The sequence below is a fragment of the Tachysurus vachellii genome, chromosome 9 (genome assembly GCF_030014155.1).
Source record: "Tachysurus vachellii isolate PV-2020 chromosome 9, HZAU_Pvac_v1, whole genome shotgun sequence".
Classification (NCBI taxonomy): Eukaryota; Metazoa; Chordata; class Actinopteri; order Siluriformes; family Bagridae; genus Tachysurus; species Tachysurus vachellii.
The window spans coordinates 25,098,789-25,108,819 of record NC_083468.1 but is presented as its reverse complement, the minus strand read 5'-3'; the positions used below and the strand labels follow the sequence as shown (position 1 = coordinate 25,108,819).

The window sequence follows — 10,031 nt, the reverse complement described above, 5'->3', positions numbered from 1 at the left end:
GTCAGAAGCATATCCATATCAGATTATATATATATATATATATATATATATATATATATATATATATATATATACAGATTAAATAAATTATATTAAACATATTAGACAATATTATTTAGTTTATTATATTTGACATTGTCTCCAAGTTTAACATTCTTTAGCAAAAATGACAATGCAATTATCTGAAAAGTTTGTTTCTTAAAATGATTAAGATGTCGGTTTCCCCATCATATTTTTCTTTGTGTTCAGTTCAGGTTTAAACAGAATAATATAACATTTAGGTGTAAATATACAGAATAGTAGAGCAAAACTGGAGGCCAGAATAGCAAATATCTCCACAGCTACAGTGAATTTTCCAGGAGAGCTGACATAAGCTGGAATAAAAGTAATCCAAACTGCACAGAATATCAGTATGCTGAATGTAATGAATTTAGCTTCATTAAAATTATCAGGCAGCTTCCTAGCTAGAAAAGCTAAAACAAAGCACAAGAAAGCAAGAACTCCTATATACCCCAACACAGCCCAGAAACCTATAACTGAGCCCAAGCTACATTCTAATATGATCTTTTCCTTGTAGTAGTTCATGTTTTTATAGGGGAAAGGAGGAGAAACTGTTAACCAAAGTACACAGATAAGAACCTGTATGAGAGTGAAGGCAAGTACACTGAGTCTCTGCTGTGGAGGCCCAAACCATTTCATGATATTACTTCCTGGAAGTGTAGCCCTGAAAGCCACTAACACCACTACTGTTTTCCCCAGAACACAGGAGATACAGAGCACAAAGGTGATCCCAAATGCTGTGTGACGCAGCATACAGGTCCAATCACTGGGCTGACCAATGAAAGTAAGTGAACAGAGGAAGCAAAGAGTCAGAGAGAAGAGCAGCAGGAAGCTCAGCTCAGAGTTGTTGGCTTTAACAATGGGAGTGTCTTTTTCAATTAAAAATAAAATAGCTACTAACACAGTTAATGTAGCTCCAAGCAAGGAAAAAAACACCAGTATTATCCCCATATCCTCTGTAAATGAAAGAAACTCTACAACCTTTAAAACACATTTATCTTTCAGAGCATTAGACCAATATTCTTCTGGACACTGATCACAGTTATTTGAATCTGCAAAATAATTATGGTTATTATCATTAGGAATGAAAATATATTTTATCTAAATGATTTATTTATTAAGAACATTATAGAGTAACTGTATCTTAAATAATAAAAAGTGGATACAGAATGTACAATTAACAAATATTCTTTGTAACTTGATCATGCTGAAATTACCTGTCTGGTTACTGATCTCTCCTTCTGCACATGGTATACAGTCATAGCAGCAGACAGGTCTTCCTTTCTGTGCAGCTTTCCTGGTTCCTGGAGGACAGCTCTCACTGCACACAGACCTTGGCTTCTAAAATACAATATATTTTGGCTACAACATTGGACTAAGGTTTTATCTGTTTATACCGTGATTTAATGTTTAATATCTACGCAACCGTACTGCTTTAAACTTGTTATATTGATTCATGTAGAATCAGTGGGATATAGAACAAAAAATAAAGCACTTTATTTATTTTTTTATATGTTTATTATTACAGTTAAGATTATATTTTATGAAAATACTTTATTCACCTCTCTTTTCTCTCCAGCCCAGACTATATCTTCAGGATTTAGTACAAATTGCTGTCCAGCTGGCAGAGAGGCATCATAATAGCCCACAACCTTAAACTCCACTTGTCCATTGAGCCCTCGTTGCCAGTTCAACACATCATACTTTGCAGCCATTGCCCCAGTGTTGTCGAACAAAATATGATCTCCAATTTTAGTGGTAAAATTTAACTTTTTTAGAGACTCAACAACCTTCAGATTGAAAAAAAGTTATTAATACCATTATATTATATACTGGATAATGTCAGTCATGGATATTGCCTGCATTGCTTTTCTTTGTGTTACCTGCCATGACTGCATTGTATTGTTTTTCTCACAACTCTTTTCTGTGCATCTCAACAGGCTGTGTAGAGAATGTGCCACAGCATAAACTGCATTGTAGACATTATTTGAATATCTCAGTTCTGATAAATCTTTACTATAATTTTTAAATTGAATCATCTCTTCATATTTGCTGCAGTAGCTTTCAGTCTGAGAAACCTTTCCATCTTTATCCAAGCAAGGGAAACCTTTTTGCCAAAATCCATTGAGAGCATAGTCAGCAAACCCAGCAATTTTCAGCTTTCCCACATCAAAACCAATAGATCCACCCAGTACAGTAAAACTTGCTGGTGTTGCTAGTCCACCAGCAAAAATCCATGTAACACCAATGATTTGGTAGCCAGTGAGATTATTTACTATAAGCTGTTCTATTAGAATATTCATATCAAAGGAGACGAGAAATACAATAATTACTTTGGCTGTGCCTTTCTTAATAATATCAGCAATTTTTTTCATTTTAGAAGGAACTGACCGGTCAAACTTCTCAGAGTACTCAACGCATATTCCCTCCTCTTTGGCTGCTTTCAGAAAAATAGCAATTCCAGTGTTTCCATAATCATTATCACTGTTCACAGCTCCCACCCAAGTCCAGCCAAAATGCTTGACCAAATATGCCAGAGCTCTACTGTAGTAGTAGTCACTACGTATGGTCCTGAAGAAAGATGGATACTCTTTTATGTTGCTTAGACATTCACATGTAGCAGCATGGCTTACCTGAAGAAAGACAGACAGGTAAAAATAATTAAGGTCTGTTTGCATTTCTGTAAAAGTACACTAAATGCTTTCTTCCAAGAGAAAATTATGTATAAGCCTGTTCTGACAAATAAACAGAAGAACACGATAGCAAGTGTTATAAAGTAAAAGCTTGTATATGATATACAATATTTTCTCTTGTATACTGAGGCAAGTAAGGATGATACGAAGAATAAGATTAATTAATTGAGAATTCTTTCATATATATATATATATATATATATATATATATATATATATATATATATATATATATATATATATATATATATACACTGTATATAATAAACATTTATATGTGAGGAATATTAAACATTCTGTTTTTCATTATCATAATAATTAATAATACGATAATTATTATCGTAATTTACCTACTTATGAGAAACAAGTTTCAATTCTAATGCAAAAAGCCTCAAATCTGAGGATTGATATTTGAAATTTAAAAAAAATGAATCCTTACCACTGGGATCTGAAATGGTCCTGTAGATTTTGTGAGTGCTATAGTAGGAGTAGACTCTGACTCTCCTATGATAGCTTGTACTGCTGCTTGTCCAGAACAGGTACCATCTGCTGTTATGTCCTGACCATTCATCAAAGCCATGCCTGCTTTCATAGATAACAAACCTGAGCGACAGCTGTCATAAATCCTGTAACCAACTGTGATATTTGGGAGCAAGCTGTTGCTTCTGTTGATTTCTTCAATGGCAAAAATCATAGCCTGAGTATGGCGTAATTCACGTAGGTCAAAGCTACAAATTTACAAAAAAAATCATGTGAAATTTAAAATTATTTGTTCATAAAATGAAAAGTTGTTATAAAATTCAGAAATGCAAATTATTTTAAAACACAAAATTCTGGTTTTCCTGCAATCACAATCGTGTTAAATTGTCCATTATAACAAACCTAGTGCAGATTAAAGGTTGAGGTTTTTCAGTGTATGTCAATGACTGCATCTGTGTATCACGATGTATTGTAAATATTGCTCCAATTATCACATCTCCATGTTTAGATAGCAGAGGATTTGATGGGTTTTCCAGAATATGGCAATATTCTCCCTTTGCCAGACTAAGAGAAATGAGTAGTGCAAAGAATATCATTACAAAGTGTTTGCACTTCTTTTGCTGCATCACTCTCAAAAGGATGTCTTCATGATATATTTATTGACATGCTCTGGGTATTCTGGGTATGACAGTTTGGGTTGGACAAATCAGAGAGGTTGTGAGATTTGTGATGTCATTCAGGGACAGGATGCTGCCTGCAACTCTGTTATTTCTGTTGTAATTAATTAAATTTACATAGGTGGTGCTGAATACATGGATGTATATTGGAAGAGTGTGTATTTGGTGTAGGTCAGTGCCGACCATACAGTTGATACTCTGTGTGTGTGTGTATTGTGCTCGGTACAGTTCAGTTTAGTTATTGAGGAGTCTGATGGCTTGTGGAAAGAAACTGTTAGACAGTCTGGACGTGAGGGCCCGAATGCTTTGGTACCTTTTTCCAGATGGTAGGAGGGTGAAGAGTGTATGTGAGGGGTGTCCGGGGTCATCCACAATGCTGTTGGCTTTGAGGATAGACTCCATTGATCTTCTCAGCTGTCCTCACTATCCACAGCAGGGTCTTGCGATCAGAGAGGGTGCATTTCCCAAACCAGACAGTGATGCAGCTTCTCAGAATGCTCTGTATAACGTAGTCAGGTTGGGGGGAGGGAGATGTGCTTTTCCCAGCCTTCGTAATTAAATATGTACACTGTTGATTAAGTGAATGTATAATATGTTATATACTGTAAAAAATATTTTAATATAGATATTCTTGCCTAATATAATCTAGCCATGGGGGTCACAGTCCAGTGACTTCTGTGCCGGTCCCAAGCACGGATAAATAGAGAGGGTTGCATCAGGAAGGGCATCCGGCGTAAAACATCGACAAATTTAACCATGCGAATCGACAGTATGAGTTTCATACTGGATCGGTCGAGGCCCGAGTTAACAACGACCGCTGTCAGCGCTGTTGACCTACAGGGCGCCGGTGGAAATTGGGCTACTGTTGGTCAAAAAAGTAGAGGAGGGAGGAGAGTGCATAGACAGAGAGAGAAGAGGAAAGGTAAGAGTGTAGGACTGAGAATAGGAACTCTGAATGTTGGTACTATGACAGGGAAAGGTAGAGAGCTGGCTGATATGATGGAGAGAAGGAAGGTGGATATACTGTGTGTACAGGAGACCATGTGGAAGGGTACCAAGGCTCGTAGTATAGGAGCAGGATTATGGTTTGGATAGTAAGAGAAATGGGGTAGGTGTGGTCCTGAAGGAGGAGTCTGTGGGGAATGTTCTGGAGGTGAAGAGAGTGTCAGACAGGGTGATGGGTCTGAAGTTAGAGATTGAAGGGGTGATGTTGAATGTTGCTAGTGGCTATGCCCCACAGGTAGGTTGTGAGATAGAGGAGAAAGAGAGATTCTGGAGTGAAATAGATGAGGTGATGGAGAGTATTCCCCAGTGGTGATAGGAGCGGATTTTAATGGACATGCTGGTGAGGGGAACACAGGTGATGAGGAGATGATGGGCAAGTTTGGAGTTAAGGAAAGGAACCTTGAAGGACAGATGGTAGTGGACTTTGCTAAGAGGATGGACATGGCTGTGGTTAACACTTATTTTCAGAAGAGGGAGGAACATAATGTGACTTACAGGAGTGGAAGTAGGAGAACACAGGCAGACTACATCCTATGCAGAAGAGGCAATCTGTAAGAGATTAGTGACTGTGAAGTGGTGGTGGGAGAGTGTGTAGCCAGACAGCATAGGATGGTGGTGTGTAGGATGACTCTAATGGTCTGTAAGAAGAAGAGGGCAAAGATAGAGAAGAAAACCAAGTGGTGGAAGCTGAAAAAGGAGGAATGTTGTGAGGAATTTAGACAGAAGTTGAGGGAGGCTCTGGTTGGTCAGGTAGTGCTGCCAGATGACTGGGAAACTACAGCAGAAGTGATCAGGGAGTCAGGGAGAAAGGTGCTGGAAGGATTAAAGAAGATAAGGAGACTCGGTGGTGGAATGAGGAAGTTCAGGATAGTATCCAGAGGAAGAGATTAGCCAAGAAAAAGTGGGACATGGACAGGACTGAAGAGAATAGACAGGAATACATGGAGTTACAGCGCAGAGTGAAGAGGGAGGTCGAAGGCCAAGTAGAAAGAATATGACGAGTTGTACACTAGGTTAGACACTAGAGAAGGAGAGAAGGACTTGTTCAAGTTAGCTAGGCAGAGGGATTGAGATGGGAAGGATGTGCAGCAAGTTAGAATTATTAAGGATAGACATGGAAGGGTGCTCACAAGTGAGGAGAGAGTACAGAGGAGATGGAAGGAATACTTTGAGGAGCTGATGAATGAGGAAAATGAGAGGGAAAAAAGAGTACAAGGAGTGAACTCTGTGGACCAGAAAGTAGATAAGATTAGAAAGGATGAAGTCAGGAAGGCTTTGAAGAGGATGAAAAGTGGAAAGGCAGTTGGTCCTGACGACATCCTGGTAGAGGTCTGGATGTGTCTAGGAGAGGCAGTAGTGGAATTTTTAACTAGTTTGTTCAACAGGGTTTTAGAGAGTGAGAGGATGCCTGAGGAATGGAGAAGAAGTGTGTTAGTGCCGATCTTTAAGAATAAGGGTGACGTGCAGAGTTGCAACAACTATAGGGGGATAAAGTTGATGAGCCATACAATGAAGCTGTGGGAAAGAGTAGTGGAAGCTAGGTTAAGGAATGTAGTGGAAATTTGTGAGCAGCAGTATGGCTTCATGCCCAGAAAGAGCAGAACAGATGCAATTTTTGCTCTGAGAATTTTGATGGAGAAGTATAGGGATGGTCAGAGGGAGTTGCACTGTGTGTTTGTAGACTTGGAGAAAGCGTATGACAGGGTGCCAAGAGAAGAGCTGTGGTACTGTATTAGAAAGTCAGGAGTAGCAGAGACGTATGTCAGAGTGGTGCAGGACATGTATAAGAGGAGCAGGACAGTAGGTCAGACAGGAGTTCAAAGTGTAGGTGGGACTGCATCAGGGATCCGCTCTGAGCAAGTGCAGGCAGGTTGGAATGGGTGGAGAAAGGTGTCAGGAGTTCTGTGTGATAGGAAAATATCAGCGAGAATCAAGGGGAAGGTGTACAGGACAGTGGTGAGACCGGCCATGCTGTATGGTTTAGAGACAGTGTCACTGAAGAAGAGACAGGAGTCAGAGCTAAAGGTAGCCAAGCTGAAGATGTTAGAAGTTCTCTTTGGGAGTGACAAGATTGGACAGGATTAGGAACAAGTACATCAGCGGGACAGCTCATGTTGGACGTTTGGGGGGACAAAGTTAGGGAGGCCAGATTAAGATGGTTTGGACATGTTCAGAGGAGGGAGAGTGAGTATATTGGTAGGAGAATGTTGGACATGGAGCTGCCAGTCAGGAGGCAAAGAGGAAGGCCAAAGAGGAGGTATATGGATGTAATTAATGAGGATATGAAGCTAGTGGGCGCAAATGTTGAGGATGCAGAAGATAAGGATAGGTGGAGATAGATGATTCGCTGTGGCGACCCCTGAAGGGAAAAGCCGAAAGAAGAAGAAGATTCTTGCCTAATATACTTTTGATTTTATTAATGGCATTGCCCAGAAACTGTCTCCTAAATAATGAAATAAGTATAGACAACATACAATCAACTTTGATTTGAAATTGGTCATGCTGAAATTACCTGTCTGTTTAGTGATCTGTCCTTCTTCACATGGTATACAGTCATAGCAGCAGACAGGTTCCTGAAAAAAAAATTCTCACTGCACACAGACCTTGGCTTCTATTATAAACAAAATATTACAGCTACAACTTCCATCTAGCTGTTGAGCCAACATTGTTTGTTTACTAATGATGCATAATATTCAGCTGTACAGATCTGTAATTTTTACTTTATGGCAGTGTATTGGAGTAGAATGTCTATAATAAAGACATTAGAATGTCATAGACTATAAAGACATTAGAATGACATATAGAATGTCTATATAAAAAAGTTATAGCCATAAAGAGCCTTATTTAAAATTTATAAAGTTTATTTATTATTATAGTTTAGCAAACAATGTATGCACCTCTCTTTTCTCTCCAGTCCAGACTATATCTTCAGGGTTTAGTAAAAACTCTTGCCCAGCTGGCAGAGAGGCATCATAGTAGCCCACAGCCTTAAACTCCACTTCTCAACTGAACCCTCATTGCCAGTTTAACACATCATAATTTGCGGCCGTTGCCCCAGTGTTGTTGTGTACAATCTACCCTTTTATATAAGCAACTGCCCGAGACTGGAAAGAAAGCAAGAATAAATTTCAGGATAATATCAGTCATGAATATCGCTTGCCTTGCTTCCCTACTTTGTGTTACCTTCCAACATCAATTTCAGTCTGAGAAATCTTTCCTTCTGTATACAGTTAGGTCCATATATATTTGGACACAGGCACAATTTTTTTTCCTAAGGTAACATATTCAAAACATATTCAAGCTATAGTTGTATAGGTATAGGTAGTGGGCTGAAAGTGCAGTCTCTCAGGTTTAATTTTAGGGTATTTAAATCCAAATTGGAGGAATTAGCTCTTGAGAGTAGCCCCCCAAAGGGACCAAAAGTAATTGGACAATTGAATCAAAAGCTGTTTCATGGACAGATGTAGACTACATTGATGATTATATAGGAAACCAGAGGCCAGAAGACCGGGGTCCAGAAGACCGGGGTCTTTCCCCACATAAGAAGCGTATGAAGCCAATGGTGAGCAACCCTTATGAACATACAGTAAGGGGATGTCTGCGAGGATGAAAGCTCACACCCCTAATCCAGAGCTGGAATGGCCTTATGTGAAGCAGACCCATTGGCTGCTGCTGCCATGAGGCCGAGCACTCTATGCCTATAAATACTCCATGCCGTATAGCTTTCATTGCTGGAAAGATGAAAGCCACCCGAGCGGGGAACAGATGTAAAAGCACCATGTCTTTCCCTTCTACATGTAATGTACTGGTATGTGCTTATAGGCATCTAGTGGTTAATTAAATCGTTTCTTCATTGCAAAGCATCAAAGAGTTTGACTCACCCATCACTTCAGGGCTGACCCCCTTGACATCGACATGAGGTGTTGATGGTCATGCACATTTTTCATAATTTTTTTAGGGCATTCCTTTTAGGGCACTCTCCCTCACTCATCCCCTTCTACCTCTGCCTCGATATTGCCCTTTTCTTTGCTGTGTTTGGGACTTTGCCATGCCTTGCATCATCTTTAGCTAAACTTTGTGTTTGCCCTTCATCCCTACATGGACGTTTTTAAAAAATAAAGTATCACACTGGTAGGCACGTCAAGAGTAAAGAGGTTTCACAATTTATTGTGTGCTGTTGCACAAGAGGACCCAACACTCCTCGTGAGGCATGACTGAGGCATTGCTCCGATCATTGATTACATCAAGATTTTATATGCATTATGCATTGTTGATGAGCAGTCTTGGATGGCCACCCTGTCAAGGGTCTCTGAGAGGGCCCATATTTCTAATGGCACCTAAATTGCCTAGAGAAGAGGGCCACTTTCTCCTACACCATGTTTTTTCTTATATTGTTTATCAGTGCATTCTGTGTTTGTGCCCTCTGTTCAGGTTAAATCATCAGAATTTGCTCTGGGCAGATACCAGGTTTCTCTCACTTTGAACAATTTTCATCCTGGTGCACGTAATTATAGATGCAGACTTTCCACTTCCTGGTGCTTAGGCCTGTGGTCTGAGTGCATTTGTCAGAAGAGTCGACCCACTGTCCACTATGATTTTCAATTCTTACCCGGCCCCTCTGGGACTGGATGCTCTGGTACAGACATGGCCTGTCAGACTGTGCCATGATCAAGTACACCTATATCTAGAGGCTCCTCATTGACCCACTCAAATTTAGTTTGCTGACACAGTCTCATTGGCTGCCAGCTGTCTGATTTTATGCCATCCCAACTTGAACCTTATATAAATCCTTAGCCCTGACCAAAGAAGCATGATTGGGTGTCAGCCCAGATAGTAATGATACCGGTTGATAGCCCAAATTATTGCAGGAGCTTCTCTTTCAAGCAGAGCATAGTTTTTTCAGTGGTGTTAGCATTGCTGTCATATACAGGTCTGAGTGTTCCTCCCTTTCAAATGGTTGTGGCAGGATAGTGCTCAGTCCCATTGGTCTAGCTGACATCAGGCCCGAGGCAGAGGATCTTTCCCGCCCTACCACCCTCCTTCCTACTCAGGTCATCCGGACTGTTCCGTCAGTCTTCTCGGACTTTTTTTCCGGTGCCCTGCGGCATTGCCCCGC

At 40.1% G+C, this 10,031-nt stretch overlaps 1 protein-coding gene across 1 annotated transcript; it reads right to left on the bottom strand.

The window, feature by feature from the left end:
- Positions 1 to 207: 207 nt before the first annotated feature.
- On the bottom strand, positions 208 to 9,581 carry LOC132851132 (extracellular calcium-sensing receptor-like). The gene is made up of 7 exons (XM_060877767.1): positions 9,394 to 9,581; positions 3,636 to 3,797; positions 3,193 to 3,481; positions 1,944 to 2,693; positions 1,623 to 1,850; positions 1,278 to 1,401; positions 208 to 1,112 (listed from the first exon to the last, which is right to left on the bottom strand). Exons 1-7 carry the CDS (start codon positions 9,579 to 9,581, stop codon positions 208 to 210), a joined length of 2,646 nt encoding a protein of 881 aa, XP_060733750.1.
- Positions 9,582 to 10,031: the final 450 nt, after the last annotated feature.